Source organism: Physcomitrium patens, chromosome 7 (assembly GCF_059467195.1).
Source record: "Physcomitrium patens ecotype Gransden chromosome 7, ASM5946719v1, whole genome shotgun sequence".
Lineage (NCBI taxonomy): Eukaryota > Viridiplantae > Streptophyta > Bryopsida > Funariales > Funariaceae > Physcomitrium > Physcomitrium patens.
Genome location: NC_143416.1, coordinates 583474 through 601675, shown reverse-complemented (window position 1 = coordinate 601675; position 18202 = coordinate 583474). Strand labels below are relative to the sequence as shown.

The window sequence follows — 18202 nt, the reverse complement described above, 5'->3', positions numbered from 1 at the left end:
TCTTATATTTTATTATGATGTATCTCTTAACATACTTTCTATAATCTTTATAATTAGTATAGATTCCAAGTTAAAAACCTTATAAAACAACTTTAAAATTTTGAAGTGATTTTTTTGAATATAACTATCCAAAGATCTTTGTCTCACTCTCAAAGTCATAGTAGAAGCTTCTTCTTTTTTAACAATACTTTATTGATATTAGAAGCATCATGAAAACAAAAAATATTAATAGATAAAGAACAAAATCTTGCAACAAGACAAGAACCAAAGCATATAGCAAGTAATAATAAAATATTTTTTAAGAGATATCAAGATAATAAGATATAAAATTAATGATAAGAAAAAGGCTTGTACACAAATTTGACAAGTCATGGATCTGGCTATATAACATCTTTGAATTTTAAAATATGCTAACAATAAAAAAATTATAAAAATATGTAATAAAAATAGTAGTATATAAATATAAAAGAATGAGCATTAAATAGGGTGTTAAAAAATAAAAAATTTCAAAGAAGTCAAGAGACCTTGACTAGAAGACAACAAATATTTTTGGCTAAAGACTCTGAATGCTGAAAGATAATAAACATCTTTGGATGAAAGGCAATACATGATTAGAAGAATACAGATATCATGATTTATGTACAAAATTAGACAATTAATCTTCTAATTTTCTAAAAACTATTATTGTATTAATCTATATATATTTTTTTGCTTGATTACCTTATACTTAAATTTTATACCACATATATTTAACTAGTACCTTTTTACAATTGGAAGGTTGGAAAAAAAGATCTATTGATTCTTTAAAGAGTTAAAAGTAAATACATTAAATTTATATCTAATAAAGTGAAAGTATCAATTATAATTTTTAGATATGAAAGTTTTGAATAAAATATTTAATAATACAAACCTAATACATTAGTTTCATGGTTGTGGTTTTTAACAGTTTAAATGGAATCCTAATTGTATTATTTAAGTTTTACAATATGATTGCAAATATCTAGTAGAAATTAATTTATCAGCCAAAGTCTTTTTAAAGTCTTGAAAAATTCATTCAAGTAGATATAGAAAATAAACACATAATTTGTGTTGTAAATTCTCTTTTAAGATACAAAAAAGATGACGAGTTAATAACCTGCTTTCAAAGTTATTGTATACAATTTGGTAGGAAATATAGCTATCTTAATTTTAGTGAAATGTATATTATGGCTATTTAAATCCTAGTAATTCAAGAAACTATCTAATCTAGAATCTTTCTTGATATAATACTAAATTTCTCTAAGTACAAAGCAAAGTTAAAGAAAAGACATAGTGTTGGTATTTAGATAAATTTTTTTAAAAAAAAATACCTATTTCAAATTAATTATATGATAGATTAAAGAGCTACTATTAAGATTTGATATGTTTGTAATTTATTTTTAAAAATCTTAAATTTACTAAAAATAAGCCTTATTATTTTTTACATGACTATTTATGAAATTATTACATAATCATGAAGAAAAAAAATCCTAAGACATGCTTAAGTGCTTAACCTTTTTTTATTAAATTTTAAAAGTACTATCTATTAGATATACTCTCTTATTACTTATAATTGGTTTAGTTGGTTATAATCTTCTTTTTTGTTGTATAATCACTTTTCTTTTATTGTCACAACAAAAAAATTTAGTCTATCCCTTATAACCAAGTCTTATCTTTAATTGATTTTTACAAAGTTTCATCCAAGTTCCAATTAAGCACCATCTTTCTTTCATCTTCATTTGCATATTAAGTAGACTTCACTTGAACTTTATCTAAGTTCCAACTAAACTTTGATTAATCTTCTTTGAAGTTTTTTTCAAGTTTTATTTAGCCTTTATTCTAGATCCAACTAGGCTTCATCTAATTTTCTTTTAAATTACAATGAGCTTTATTTAGCCTTCATTTAAGTTCAAATTACTCTTTATCTAATCTTCATATAAATTTTAGCCATACTTCATTTGATTAATGGCTAATCTCTATTCAATCTTCATCTAGTTATTACAATCTTAGTATGGCATAATTTTAAAGTTTGATACATATTCCAATTGTAAGAAAAAATATAAACAAAAATTATCATAAATATCATTTGTTAGAAAGATTGTGAGGTGGATTTTTGACCTTATGTTCTAGAAGGTTCTATTTAGTCCTAAAAGATTTTGAAATATTCTTAATGGTTCCAAAAAGATCTTTTTAGGAGATATTAGATTTCAAGAAGATTTTTAAAAACCTTTGATAGTCATAAAAGATTCTTATTGGCTTAGATATTATATGATGGTGCCAAAAAAACATCTTAAACTTGCTTTACTTCTAAAAATTAAAAAATATATTTTAAAATATATTTTATACCTAATATATGTAAAAATTGAGGCTAAAAGAATCTTCACTCTAAATTATGGAATTCTTATGGCTGAGCTTAGTCCTTTTTGTCTTATTTTTGTATCTTTTTGTAGCTTCTTACTTAAGAACCATTTTTTCTTTAAGTTCTTTGAACTTTTAAAATCTTCTTCCACTTAAACAGTGATTTTATAATAATTTATTGATAGTAACATAGCATAATATTGAAGCTTGATCTTTTTGAATAAAGAGCGGTTTATCCTTCTTTTAAAAAATACTAAAATATTTTAAAAGTTACAAATTTTTGTCTTCAAAATTTTTATTGTTTATGATTTATTTTCTTTTTTTTTTCTTTTTATTTTATTTCTATGAAAAGAAGTAAAGAGCTGAATATGATAGGTTCAAAAGAAGAAAATTTTAATTTAATTATAAATAAACTTAAAGCATTAAGAGTCAAGAAAAAGATCTTATTTAAATAAAATAAAGAACTTTATATAATCATATATAATAGTTAAATAATAAAACTACCTTAATTATTATCACAAGTTACTGAGAAATTCTATTATTAAAGTTTCTTCAATAAAAGATATATGTATTTAAGGTGATTATTCAATTTCAAAAACTAAATAACTAAAAATTAACCTTTCAAAGAAGTTAAATTAAACTTATTTAAAGTTTTTTATTTTTGTAATTAAGTATAATTTATTATTTTATTCCAACATTGATAATATTTTACAAAAGCATCTTATATTGATTTGGTTGGAATCTTATGTTTACATCAAGCTTTATCTTGATTTGTTGTATTATTTATAGAGAATTCATCTATGTTGCATGACTTTTTAAAAAATTGGCGGCATTTGCCAAAAGATTTGAAAAAAAAGATAAGATTTATTCTATCACAATCAAAATTTGAGCCCTTTGACAAAGAATAAATTTTATATCTATTTATGCTTTAAAAAATTGGTGATTAGTATGCAATATTAATTAAGATACGACAAGTTGATAAATTGGTTTTATAAAAAATTATAAGACAATATAAAAAATTATTATTATTTATTTTTGATTCTCAAATTCTTAATAAAGCTATAAATAAAATTGTAAAGCATGATAATTAACTATTTCAATGTTAGCAAGATAAATATTTATTTTATACAACACCATTTAATAATAATTATTTGGCTTCTTATATATCTTTCAACTATACAAAAAAAATAAAATGAAAAGATATGCAAATTAATAGAATTTCTTTTAAGTCTTTGTATAAACAAGAGAAGAAGCATTGATAGAAATACAACTTTTGTTTGTATTGTAGAGAACATGGTGACGAGGCTTATAATGCTACAAAAAGCATTAATATATTGTGAATCCTATCAATATATCTTAATTGGTGGATTGATTAAAAAAATATTTTAAAGTCATTTAATTATATAAATATTAAGATTGAAGATTCTTTTTGATTATTTAATTATTTATTAAAATTTAGAAGTATTTATTACTTTCAAAAGTCTTATTTAAAGAAAAATTATAAAATGGAGTCTTAGTAAGTCTTGGAAGTAATTACTGCAATTGACTTAGTATTTTTATTTATTGTTAAGTATTAAAGATTAGTTCTTAAGACCAATGTCTTTTCTGGCCTCTTAGCTATATATATTATTTATAAAAATCCTATCAATGATGAGTTATTTTTAGAAGAAGCATGAAAAAGAACTTCTTATCTTTTAATTATTTATATAAAAAATAGAATTTTTAATAAATTTAAATTTATTTTATTAATATAAAAATTTATTAAGATAAGAAAATATGGCCTAAAATAGATATTATTATTATAAAAATACTATATAATTTTTATAGTTTAATTAAATTTTATTTAAAATTATTAAAGAATTTTTAGAAGAGATTTCAAGTTTTTGATAAAATTGAATTTTACTACCTTGGGAGCCATTATGAAAAAATGGAATAAGATTTGAAGGCCATATAAGGTTCCTAGGCTATTTAGATATTTTTAAATACCATTGTGAAGTCAAAAAAATAAAAATATGAGTTTTACTAGTAGAAAATAAGAGGATCAATAGTTAGTCTCATCCTTGTAAGAAGGGAGGTGCATAAGTCCCATATAGGTTGTAGCATCATGGATGTAGGTAGGAAGATAAGATTAAGGCTTCAAGGCCTCTTTAGGCTATCCATATATACTACATATGAGCCTTGGTGAGGCTCGAATCCTTAATGTAAAATATTTTTACTTAATTTTTTAATTATTTATTTTTTATCTTCAAAATTTTATAATTTACTCATAATAACCAAGATTTATATATTTTTTACTTCATTAAAAAGATAATAAATTATCTATTTAAAATTATATTTTTTAATATTTATTTTTATTTTTTATTAGATAAAAACTAATAAGCAGACTGTGGACTACTTTTGTTGTATGTAATGGCTTGATTACACTTGTTTTACTTATTTTGTGTTGTTCTTTCTTTTGTTCTTGCTTATTGCATCTTTCACTTCACACCACCAATTACAATCAACTCTTAATTGAAGCCATCTTATAATTTGGATTGAGGAAAACATTTATCCTTACATATACATATCAAATAAAAAATATGACTACATCACAGATTGTTTGGTAAAAAAAATAATGATATTTAGCAACAATATGGATCATGTTATTAGATTCTTCTATCCTATATTAAAAAATATCATATATTATTATCTAATCTATTTAATTTTTTTATTATTTTAGTATGTTTGAATGCCAAAAATCCAAAATCCTTAATTTTATACATTTAAGAGTCTCTACTTATTTTATTAATTTAAATTTTTTAAGAATCTATAAAATTTTAATAATCAAAAAATCTAAATTGATTCATATAGAGATTATATATTGTCAATCTTTGTTCTTAGAGATGTTACTTATAAAAACACTCCATCAAAAGTAACATCAAAGAATCATACTTATAATATTGTATTTAGTATCATTAAAATTTTATTTAATTCTATCATTTTAGGACTTTAATACCTTAAAAGATATAATTTTTATAAAAATTAGATATCTTATGAAATAAAATTTAATAAAATATTACAAACTATTATTACTAATTTTAATAAAAAAATAACATATTTATAGATTTAAAACCATCAAGCCTATTTTTTTTAGAACTAAAGCTTTGATGAAAAAAATAACACTTTTTTTTGTAGTTTATGGAACTTTAATATTTAAAGCAGCAAATAATTTGATAATTGTTTTAAAAGAATACCGGACTTTAGAAGATATATTTAAAAAGAAGAATGCCAATATCTTATTTAAATATTATCTATATAATTATACTATTGATCTTAAAGATGGCGCATAGCTATCTTTTGGTCTAATTTATAACTTAATATAGAATGAACTTATAGCATTGAAGAAGTATAGTAATAAAAATTTAGCAAAGAACTTCATTTAGAATTCAAAATTTCTTTTTTGTGCATCTATACTTTTTGTAGAAAAAAAGATAGATTCCTAGAGATGTATGTCAACTACCATAGTCCTAACAAAGTGACAATAATATATATATAATATCTTAACTCCTTTACCAATTAGATTGATCTAAGATCTGTATTAGAACATATCTATGTAAAGCCTATACTCTAAAATATATTAAAAAAAAAGCGAAATAAATAAAATATTTTTTTTTGTACAAAATATGGAAACTTCAAATATAATGTCAAGCTTTTTGGATTTATAAATGCATCGATTATTTTCTAAAATTTGATTAAGAATGCATTTTGTAAATTCTTTAATGACTTTACCATAAGATGCTAAGACAAAATCTTGTTTTATTCTAATATTTTAAAAAAATATGAGCAAAATATCCGCCTTGTCTTACAAAGATTATGAGATATTTGAAAATATGCCAAATTAGAAAATTATTAATTTTATAAGCTTTTAATTTTGTGGCTACATTATGTTATATGAAGGCTTAATAATGGATTTAAAGAAAATTAAGACCATTAGCAATCAAATAACTTTAAAATTAATATATAAAATTTAATGTTTTTTTAAATTTGAAGACTTTTACAGAATCTTTATTAATGATTATTCTTAAATAATTACCTTATTTATACAATTAACATGCAAAGATAAGCAAATATAGAAATCAAAAGCTAAAAAAACCTTTAAATGCTTAAAGACAATATTCACCATAATCTTTTTTTTAATTCATATAGACATCTTTTAAGCTATTTTATATAGAAATCTATGTCTTGGACCTTGTATTTAGAACAATCTTGTCACAAAAATACATATATATAGTTCTATATTAAAAATAATAATATCTAATTGTATTTTATTTCAAAAAAATCTTTACAAAAAAAAATAATTATTAAATCTATGACAAAGAAATTCTTATAATTGTATATTCTTTTTGAGAATAGTGCCATTTATTTCAAGGAGATTCACATCTAATGATTGAATATCTAAATCACAAGAACCTTGAATATTTTATATCAAATCATATCTCAAATTGTTGTGAAGCTTTTTGGAATATTTGTTTATCCTATTTTGACTTTAATACCACATATTGACTTAAAAAGCACTGAAAATTGTAAGATAAATTATAAGAAAAAACATACCTTGCACCAAAAGAAAAAAAATGCAATATACAATTAGCAACAAATAATATTCTTAAAACTTGATTTTTTTTAATTTAAACAATTGTTGTACCAATTCCAATATTTTTTTTTTTAAATTAGGTTTGTGAAATCTTGACTAAAAATCCTTTTTTTGATATTATATATATATATATATAGCAATGTTTACAATAATTATAATAAATTGAAGTTTAAAGATGGTCTCTTCTACTTTAAAGAATGTTTGTATTTCTTTAAAAAAATATTGTGCATTTGTGTTAAACTATATTAGATCCATTTATATTATGTTTTTTTTTACGGAATAATTTTTTTTTATAGCTATAAAATATTTGATCAAGTAGGTAGAAGCCAAAATAGTCAAAATATTAAATATTAAATAAATTATCATACTATTTTATAAAAATATTATGGCTTGTTTTGATTGACAAAAAATTCTTATAAGATATAAAAGAATTTATTTTTTAAATAAAGCTATTAAAATAATAATTTTATTATTTAAAATTAACTATAAAAAGTCTATTTTTATTATCTTCAAACAAATGGTGTGACAAAAGAAATAACTAAACATTACTTCTAATACGATGGAAAATGATGATGGATTCGAAATGAAATTGAGATCTTAAATTTACATCTATTTTATGGATTTATCAAACTACTAACAATGTTTTCATAAGAGGTATTTTTTTAATTTATAGAAAAAAAAAAAAAAACTATCTTATCAATAGTATATGAGATTTCATCTTTATACACTAAAATTGATAATATCATTTGTATCATGAATAAATATAGGATATAATTTCGATAAAATATAATTATTATTTGTTTTACTTATGCCAATTTTAGTTAATACTTTTGTTCTTTGTATACTATAAGAATTTAGACTTAAAGTATAGGTGGCAAGCAATGTAAAATAGTCATATCCTAGAGTCTTAATTGTTTTTAATATGGCTATTAGAACTAAATTTCATGGCATTACATGTTAAGAAGTTTTTAAATATTGATATAAATTTAGATACTATTAAATATAAAAATAATAAATTAAACAAGAATTTACAACATATAAAAACATGTTAAATCAAAATGTAAAATAATTTTAAAAAATTGTCTTATAAATCACAGTCTTAGAACTATTTTATTTTATTTTAATTCTTTTAATGTAATAAAATATTATTCTACATGTTTCATTCTAAATTTTTTTTGATAATTTTGCAAGACAAAGTAAAATTTACTCTGTTTTGACAAATAATCCCAAATAGTTACCATATGTCAATTCCTTTAATATATTTTAATTGATATATTTTTTTGAATTAAAATTATTTTAGATAATAAAATATTTAATTATAGGATTTTTTTCCTAAATACTAAATATATTTTAGAAGTTTTTATAATTTTTAAAATTTTTATAAAAATAGATTTTTAATAAGTCTTTAAAGTAATTATTCTTATTAATTTAGTATTTTTCTAATTTTTAATATTTTGAGTTTAGTTCTTGAGATTAATATCTAAAGTAGTCTTTAATTAATATATATTATTTATTAAAAAAATTTAAATAATTATTAATATATAAAAAAATATAAAAAGAATATTATAAGTTTTTAATACTTTATACGCATATACATATATATACATTGGTTGATTTAAATTAATTTTTTTGGTATAAAAAATTACCTAGTGTGATAAAGTAGATTTTAGATTATTATATTAGTAACCAAGGAATCTAAAAACCTTATTTTAATTGAAATTATTCTAGTTGTTGATGAAAGGATTTGTCTTCTATAATTAATTCTTACAATTTTACAAATATAAAATCCACTAGCAACTTCTAAAATATCACAATTTTTACTTTGAAGTTATTGAATAAAAATACTATTAATCAAATGACTACAAATAGAAAGATTTAATGAAGACAAGACAATGTATATTCTCATCATTCATATTGTGTTGTTGTATTTGAAGTTACATATATGGATAAATAACTATTTAAAGATTTTTTTTTTAACAAGTCTTTTATCATGTTGTAACCATCTTTGAACTACAATTCAAATGCAATATACTTATTAAATAATCTCTAATTGATATAGCCTTTGAATTAATGTAGCATATTGGTTTTAAAAAAAAACTTAATAGAAACAAGATTAGATGTAATAGAAATTACCTCATTATTAATATGTCCAATTCTTGAGTCTTTGTAGGTGATAGTGATGTTAATAAATTCCTTAATTAAAAATATGCAGAAAACCATTTCACTATTATATCTAAAAAAATTAAAATTAATGGAATAAAAATTATTCACGTTATCATGTTATAAGAAGAATATCAAATACAAGAATAAACTTAGATTAACTTTTTAGAAGAGCTTTATTAAAATTTTAGAAGTATTATTTTAGAGATTATAGATAAAAAATTAAAAATATTAGGAACAAATCTAGATCAAATTAATTATCTAATGTAATTAAAGCTAGACCATACCTTAAACAATTCAAGTATAAATAAGCCTAAAGAAGCATTTAAAGCCTCTTTGAGATTCTTTAGTAAAGAGTCTATATAAAATCTATGTTTTATTTTTAATAGATGTATTTGTAAATGCATCTCCTTCCATTCTAGTATTGATTAATACAAATGTATATATATAAGTGACAATTGTTGTCTTTAAGGTAATTCATGACCACAGCAATAGAATTAGCAATGATGACTTATTTTGATTGCTTTTAATTCTAGATCCAAATACTTAAGAATCCAAATTTATAGCAAATTGAATAACCTCAATCGATTAGTTTTAGATACATGCTTATTGGAATATTTTATGTCGACTTAGTGGCAAAGATCTATATCATATTCAATATTCTCTAATACAAAAGAATTAAAATATTTCATGTTAATGTTGCTCTATTTATTAAAAATACTTCTACTTACTTTGTAGATGTAACAGGGTATATATAAGATAGTTGTATTATTGATACATAACAATAGATAGTTAGAACCATGTTTGAAAAGTTATGGAAGTTTTTAGAATTGGGGACAGGTTAATGGATCTAAGTAGGGCCTGCCATAGAACATTCCAAAAAGAATTCAAGACGGTTGTCTAGATAGGGTCTACCATAAAATCTTCTAAAAGGAGTTTAAGGTAGTTACCTGAGTGGAATTCATCATCTAAGAACATTCTAGAAAATTCAGGGTGGTAGAACAAAGTATAAATAGGACTAGCTAGGACTTTTTGGGGCATTTGGTCAGATATGGCTTCAAACCCTTTCTCTTAATATAATTGGGTTTTGTATCTTTCTGTTTTTTTTTATTTTGTTTTAATTTCGGTTGCTCAATTTTGTCTTTTGTATCCCATTCTATTTAGTTCTGTTCAATTTTGTTTTGATCTAGTTTGTCTTACCTTGTGATGAGGTTTTATGTTGCTGTGGATTAGAAAGATCTTGGATACTTGAGATAGACTAGTCTTATTCCAATAGAGCCATAAGTGAATCAAAAGAAGATAGATTAGATATAAAATTATTATAGATAATTTTAAATAAAAATCAAATTTTTTTTTAAAAAAAATTATTTAAAAAAATAAAAAATAAAAAATAAAATAAAATAACCTAAATTAATATTCAAAGAGGACTATTTATTAATTAGGATTGAAATCAGATTTTAAGTTTTAAAAACAAGCATCCTTGATAAATACAAGGTTCTTTTATTGATTAAAAAGTAAGATTAAAAATAAGAATTTTAAAAGGTTTTATGTGTGTTAGATTAATATATACAAGGTTTATAATTATTTTATGACTGCTAAGCAAATTCAAATTTTTGTTTTGATTATTTTTCTTTTAAGCATTAAAATAAAATATATTTTTTGGAAAATATCATGAGTTTTAAAATAAATCTATAATTAAAATTTTATATATATTTTTATTTTTATAGTATGTAGCTTAAATTCAAGCTTTATTAATTAATTAGGTTTTAAGTTATTAAAATTTAAGTTTGTTAGAGCACCAATAGTTAATAGTTTGAAGGTTAATAAGGATATCAAAGATTTGTAAAGATCTAATGATTAGATTGAGATGAACTTTTAAAACTTTTAGCTAACAAAAAGAGCAAGATCTCTATAAATTTTGACAGCAAATTAATAATGGAAATTATGAGATCTTGCCACTATGAATTTGACATTAAGATAAGGGAGGGAAGTTGCTCTATACTCAAGTAATGTTTTTATCTTTTTTCTTAGTACATGAATGTAATTCTTTTAAAATTCCTTAAGTCTATTACCAACTAGAAGGTTGAAAGATTTTTTTAAATTAAAGTAAATTTTAAGATTAATTAGTAAATTATAATATTTAAAATTTATTGTTTGATATTTAAAATTTGATGGAATTTGATTAAAATCTATTTAGAATGCATTAAATTTTATATATATTTTATTGGAATTTAATCAAACTTTTTTTTAATTTAATAGGATATTTTTGGATTTAATGAGATTTAATAAGATTTACCTGTAGTTTTAATATAGATTTGTTAGGATTTAAAACAACTTACTTAAGTTTTATTTAAAAAATATTTATATTAAAGATTTGTTTAGAAATTGATTTGAATTTACTTTAAATTATTATGGTATATTTAGGACTTATTTAGAATTTTTTAGGAGTTACTTAAAAATTATTTAAAAAAATATTCGAATTTCATAGAATGTATTTAGGCTATTTTAGAATTTAATAGAATATATTTAGGATATCTTAAAAATTACTTAGGAATTTTTTTTTAATATTATTTATGAATAGATGGATTTGTAATTTAGAGTTGATAGAAGTTAAGATTGATTGAGTTTAGAATTTCTAAGAAGATCAAAATTGTCAACAATGAAGACACATCTAAAAGAGGCTCAAGAACAATAAAAAGCTAATGCAATTATGTTTTGAAAAATAGAATATAGACTCAAATTTGGTGATAAGATATAATTAGTCTGTCATTATATCAAGACTAGTTGATTTTGTGACAAGTTTTATCTTCAAAAAAATTATCTTTTATCTAAAATTAGATTAATTAATTTATATTCTATATATCTCTTATTAAATTTTATACTATATTTAGCATATTAAGAAGAAAAAAATTACCATCATCTTTTATTAAAATAGATAAAATTCACAAGTTAAAAAATAAGATATCTCAAATTCAAAGCAATGCCAAAATAATTTAGAATATCTTGTGCAATAGTACAAATATAATATCAATAAATGTACAAGAAAACTATTTGTGAATCTTGTAAATCTCGTAAACTTTTTTATGTTCTAACCTTGGTTCAAGACCTTCTAACTCCTTTGTACTTGGCAATATGCATTCTAGTTCCTATTTATTTTAGATCTATATAATTTCTTCTTACTTTGTGATTACTTCAATGATATATGATTGTATTGTTTTCTAAGTTTTGTTTAGATACATGGTGTTGACACAACAATTGTGTCAATGTAAACTTCTTCATTAAAGATTTGTCATTCACCTTTGGCTTTTTCATATATATAGAAAAATGCACACTTGTATAATACATGTGACCATTTTATATTGTGAACTATGTTGTTATTATTATTATTGTTTTATTTTTAAAATACTCCAAGGGCTATCAATGTCTGTTCATGTGTGAAAGACATGTGTTGGATTCTCAAATAGTCCAAATGGTCCCTCAAATTCTAAAACCATTGAATAATTTGGAGCATTCAATGATCCATGGAGACTTGACGGGTCCAGCATGACTTGAAGCAGGGAATGTTTAAATATCAATAAAATTTGAAAAGAAAATTTAAACAAACAAGAGACATCAGCTTCCAATCTACACACTTGCAAATCTGTAGTCTTGACTTCAATGTTGAACTTGTTTAATGGAACTCTTGTTATGTAGCATGGCTTTAGCAAAGAGTTGCATTGGGCACCAAAGACATGGAGAAAAATCATGTAACCATAATCCATTTGACCCAATGTAATCTTGATTCTAGATATGCATAATGCACAATTCAATTATATTTCAAGAGCAGTTTTTCAAAATCAAACACTTTGTTAAGTTATGAAACTTTAATCAAAGAGAATAGTAATTGCTGATAATGAGAGTATTAATACAAATGAAATTTAGAACTACACTCTATTGTTTTCATACTTTATAAATTGTTCAAAGAAGTTTAAATAAAGTCAACCATGACACTCTATTCCACAATGTAAGTTATATTAGTGAAATTCACTACAACAATTTTGCAAAAAAATGTATTTTATTAAGTGTTACATGTTTGAAAACCTTAACAAACTCAAAATCACAATGCACACTTTGCCACACAGGATACAAATTTGTGAAACACACTTACACACCCACACACATAAATATATATATATATATATATATACATGAATGTTAATATGTCATAGCTTTCAATGTGACAGCACATTTTGCATAAACCATTTTGGTTTAATAGTAACACTTAATAAAAAATAGATTGTGAACCTACTTTTTTTTCAGCTTCAATCTTTTGTAAAACAAAATAAAATAAAATCACCTTCACACTATCAAAATTTATTATTTATAAATTTTTATATTTCAGAGTCTATTGTTAAATTACTCTTGCTACAAAAGCTTAGATTTAAATGAAAGATAAGTGGTAGCAAGTTTTGAAGTTAATTACGTTTGTGTTTTTTTGACAACGTACTTGTTATTTAACATGAATGAACGTTTCTTTTTGGTATTAAATGTCAAAATACATTTAAAATTACTGAAACATATATGATAACTGCTTTGCAGAGGAGTCCATGTGGGCGGCGTGTGGGGGAAGGGCACCACCATTCCTTGTCCACGTGGAGCTCTCTTTTCCTACATCCGGTCCACCTAGGCAGTCCCACAGGTCCACGTGTACAAATGGGACAAGTTGTTGGCAACTTGATCCACTCGGTACTTGGATGTCTGGGCCCTCTCGGATGACGTGGCGCTGACTGGACACTGCGAAATATCTGGAAACCTTTTTCCTTTTTGCAGAGTTTCAGTGTTTGGGCGAGTGAGAGGGAAGCTGGACCGAGAGTATTGAAAAGGAGACTATTCCTCACCCTCCATTGAAGTGAAGAAAACGTACAAAATTGTCCCTCGCCAATATCCAATATCTTTTGATTTTTGGGTTCGGCGTCGAGAGTCTTGGTATGGTAGCTCGTCAGGGTAACACATAATTTGCTTTCTTTGCTGTACGAAGAGGGTTGTTGAGGAAGGTCTTCGATGATTCTGCCGTCAGGAGCATGAAATCGAAAGTCGTACAGATTGTCGCAATCCGATTGCGGAATAGACCCACATTCAGAAGCATGCCTAAATTTGTTGGGACACTGCATTGTTGGGGTTGTATTGTTTCTGTTTGATCAGGCTGATGTGTATCAATGGAGCTGCCATGTTGCATTTCGTTGCCTCTTGTCGTGTGCTTAGTTGACGAATGCGTCGAAATCCACAGTGCTTGACACATATGTGCGATTGTAGTTCTCATGTGGATGCATCATCTCCGCGCACATTTAAAAACACTATTCAACAAAGCTAGGCGTTCCCCGTCAACCAGTTTGCATTGGAGTCTTTTTGTTGCGATTAAAATTTTTTTACACGAAAAATCATACTACATTTCACAAAATCCCTCACAAACACTTGAAGATGGAACTTGGACTTCAAAGTTTGTCAGCTATCTGTGCGAGGCATTAAAAGCTTATTCCTGGCATTCCACTCGAGCAGCAGACAATCCACTGTCCATATGGATAAGTGGCAGAGACTTGGTGACAGACACACACTCAAAAGTTCTTTGATGAGTTCAGATCAGAGAAGTGACTACTGGTACAGTGGAGAATATAACAGTTCTGTTAGCTTCCAGGAGTAACCGAAAAAAACCTAAACGTACTCCTACATTCTTCCGTGATTTCACAGTGAATTCTTCAAGAATATCTTAAAAATATTCGCAAATGATGAAAATCTGTGGTCGTTGACAGACAAACCTTTGCAATATGTTTACATGAGATTGGGAGTGACTCTGTTCATCGAGAAAAATTGAAGGATCTGACTTTCAGTAAAGGATCACGAGGAGCCAGTTTTGGACGCAGGTTTAGGGTTTATGGTTTATGGTCTGTTGTGGAAATTTACAATGTCCAATTGGGTTCTCGCAGTAAACAGAATTCCCAGTGGGTAGGATGGAAATTTGACGGAGCTTGTTTGAATCGATTTTCGAAACTGGTGTCAAGATGGAGGTATTTGAAATTTGACGTTCTCCCCTGTGTAGAATGTAGCAAAATGGATAAGTTGTTTTATGTGGACGGATTCTTCTGACATAAATGATCCCGCATACTTGTTGCGATAGTTCTCTGAAAGCACGCATTTATGAAGCACATGATGATCATGCAAACTCGGTTATGGTGAAGGTGTATTGGTAAGGGTGTGTGGAGAGAGAAAGAGTGGATGATTCTGTCAATTGGGCAACGAGCAACAACAGGCTTCTAACTTGACTTACTCCAGCTCGTGGAGTTGCAGATGCGGCACTTTCGAGAAAATATCTGAGGTGGGCCGTATTTCTGTCTTTGATTTGATCAGATTGACGCTTTTTGGGGTTGGAAAGCAGAGGCCGCAAAAGCAAGCTCACAGTTGAAATTGTTGAGGATCACGGTGGTGTAATTTTGGGCTCCTCTTGTCTTTTTGTCAGAATGTTCCTTTAGGGTTTTTAATGGGAGATAAAGCCTATTGGGTCTGTGTAGTGAAACTTCTGAGAGAGGGTGGAGGATTTAGCATCAGGAGGATTTGGCATCTGGAGGATTCCGCGGAGATTGTTGAGCTGTTCCTATGAAGAGATTTGCACGCAGCGAGGTTTTTTTGTAGAATTTGGTTCATGGGAATTGCTTGACCTGAGCTTCATCTCTCTCACCCCATCCCTGCTAGGCACATTGTTGAACGAGTTTCGATTTTGTGCTTGCAGATATTACAAGCATATTATCTTGTTGTCTGGTCCATTCGCGCCCGTCTTGTTGCAAGAGGCCAATGTAGTTATTGCTACACTGACGGGCCGCTATGGCCTCCTCTACCGCGTCGGTGTCACAGATGTCATCCTCCGCTGCTTTCAACTCTTCCACACGTAGCCTCTACAAGACTGTGAAAGTTGAAGGGTCGCGTGTGAATTCTAGTTGGAGGACCTGTTCAGCGTTTGTAAATATATCCTCTTTGCTGTCCGTTTCGTCATTTCAGTCTTTGAACGTGGAAAATTCTGCAAAATCCTTATCTCTGCGGGCAGTTGACAATGTTTCAAACATCCGGGCTAGTGGTGCCACGCGTTTGAAACCTGTAAGCTCAAGTGCGGGCAACGTTTCTCTTTCAAGCGATAGAGAAACGACTGCCAATGAGCAGACAGAGATGGCTCCCATGAGTGCTGCGGAGAGAATGGGCTGGGAGCAGCGTCAGAAGGAGGCAGCTGAGACCAAGGACGCTGCGGACCCCTTTCAGTGGCGGTGGACGCTAAACTGGGACCAAATTACTCCTAACATCATTGTGGGTTCATGTCCACGAAGCCCTGGGGACATTGACCGTATGGTAGACGAAGCAGGCATTGATGCCGTTCTTAACCTTCAAAGTGACCTTTGCTTTGACGCCCTCAAAATTCCCTATGACTCTATCCGGAAGAGAGCGGTATTGGTTCAACATCTTTCTTTTCCTTCACTTTATTTACCCTGCTTCGATTGTCGGACCAATTCCTTAGTATCTACGTATCGTTGATGTTTATAATTTCATCTCGCACATGGATCGTAGGTGCATCTAATTTTGCAATATCCTTAATTCGAAGTGCATGATCCAATTGAATTGCCTGCCTCTTCTATCGGCAATGGCTAGAAAATCAGTTTATTACAGAATGAAATTATAACTTTGTAAACTTTCTGGAATGTGAAACATGTTGCTGGGGTGCTGCTGATTATGATAAGAGCTGATGGACTGAAATGAGCACTCACTTGTAAGGTCTTATCGATTGACAGAAGTGTTTTGGTAATGACAGTTAGAGCGAGGGATTCGCCTGGAACGAGTGGCGATACGAGACTTCGACCACGCAGATCAATCCTTGATGCTTCCAGTAGCTGTTCGACTCCTAAATTCGCTGATTGGGAGAGGAATGAAGGTCTATGTGCACTGCACTGCTGGGATTAATCGTGCCACACTGACCACGGTTGGCCACTTGACATTCGTTCAACAAATGGACTTGGAGGATGCCGTCGCATTAGTGAAATCTTGTCGACCGGTGGCTCATCCTTACATAGACTGTTGGATTGAAGTTCGAAGGAGACTCTTAGACGGAAGAAAAGACGAAGTCACTCGCACTTCGGAACAACTTTATCAGGCTAGACTCCAGAGTGGAACAGAGGGAACGGAGGATCAGGATTGGTTCAAAGCGGAAAAAGTTGTCGTTTCACAAACATTTCAGAGATACCTTGAAACAGATGTTGCTTTGATTGACATGGAAACAGCTTGGTTAAAACGGAGATTTGAGCTCGAGCACAAATCTAATCTTGGTGGAAATGGGTCAGTGCACTATCTCTGAATTCAGGGTTCAAGAGGTGCATTATAAAGGGGGGCTAATATTCTGTGATGTGTATTGCAATTTCTTCAAAGACCTTAGGTCTTCCAAGCGTAGTATGTCTAGGATAAGGAACAATTATTCGGAGGAATTGTAAATCATCCTCTGATTGCTTAGAGCTGTTCCTAAGTTTTTACTTTCGCTGAAGAGAACTGTAAAGTATCCTCTAACTGCTTAGAGTTGATCTTTAGTTTATACCTATAGATGTTTTCAATATCAAAAGATGGGCGCACAAGGAATACCGCGGAATGTGCCCTGCCCCACCTTTTTTCGGCTATGTGAATCTTGTATCCTAACCGGCGACCGTCATGAGCACTACAGTGTTATTGACTCTGCATCTCTAAATCAGTCAAGTTACTTCATCCCGAGTCTCGTTGAAACAATAGGGCCAAACGCTGAAGCATTCCACGGTCTTTTATGGTCGTTATTTGTTCTTCTAGTGATATTAATCCGGAAATAACCCTATGTAAGATACCCACAGGCTCTGCTGCTCAAAACCCAAGAGCACCCATTTCTAGAAATCCGAAAGTCAAATGTGGTGATTCACATCACCTCTGGAACCAAAATTTTAACCAAAATTGTAATCAATGAGATTCATTGATAAATCTTAGCAATGGAGCATTCAAGCTTGAGTA

At 27.3% G+C, this 18202-nt stretch overlaps 1 protein-coding gene across 4 annotated transcripts; it reads left to right on the top strand.

The window, feature by feature from the left end:
• The first annotated feature begins 14858 nt into the window (after positions 1-14858).
• On the top strand, positions 14859-17929 carry LOC112285104 (uncharacterized). 4 transcript variants are annotated; one of them, XM_090251623.1, is made up of 4 exons: positions 14859-15207; positions 15473-15515; positions 15927-16630; positions 16992-17929. In XM_090251623.1, exons 3-4 carry the CDS (start codon positions 16019-16021, stop codon positions 17529-17531), a joined length of 1152 nt encoding a protein of 383 aa, XP_090107749.1. In that variant the 5' UTR covers positions 14859-15207; positions 15473-15515; positions 15927-16018; the 3' UTR covers positions 17532-17929. The 4 variants fall into 4 exon arrangements, with proteins under 4 accessions (XP_090107749.1, XP_024381404.1, XP_090107748.1 ...); XM_024525636.3 differs by having other exon boundaries at positions 15003-15207; positions 15379-15515; XM_090251622.1 differs by having other exon boundaries at positions 15055-15515.
• The last annotated feature ends 273 nt before the right edge of the window (positions 17930-18202 follow it).

Coding starts and splice junctions, on each gene's coding strand:
- LOC112285104 (XM_090251623.1), top strand. CDS start 16,019: ATGGCCTCCTCTACCGCGTCGGTGTCACAGATGTCATCCTCCGCTGCT. Junction 16,631..16,991: donor ACTCTATCCGGAAGAGAGCG/GTATTGGTTCAA, acceptor TGGTAATGACAG/TTAGAGCGAGGGATTCGCCT.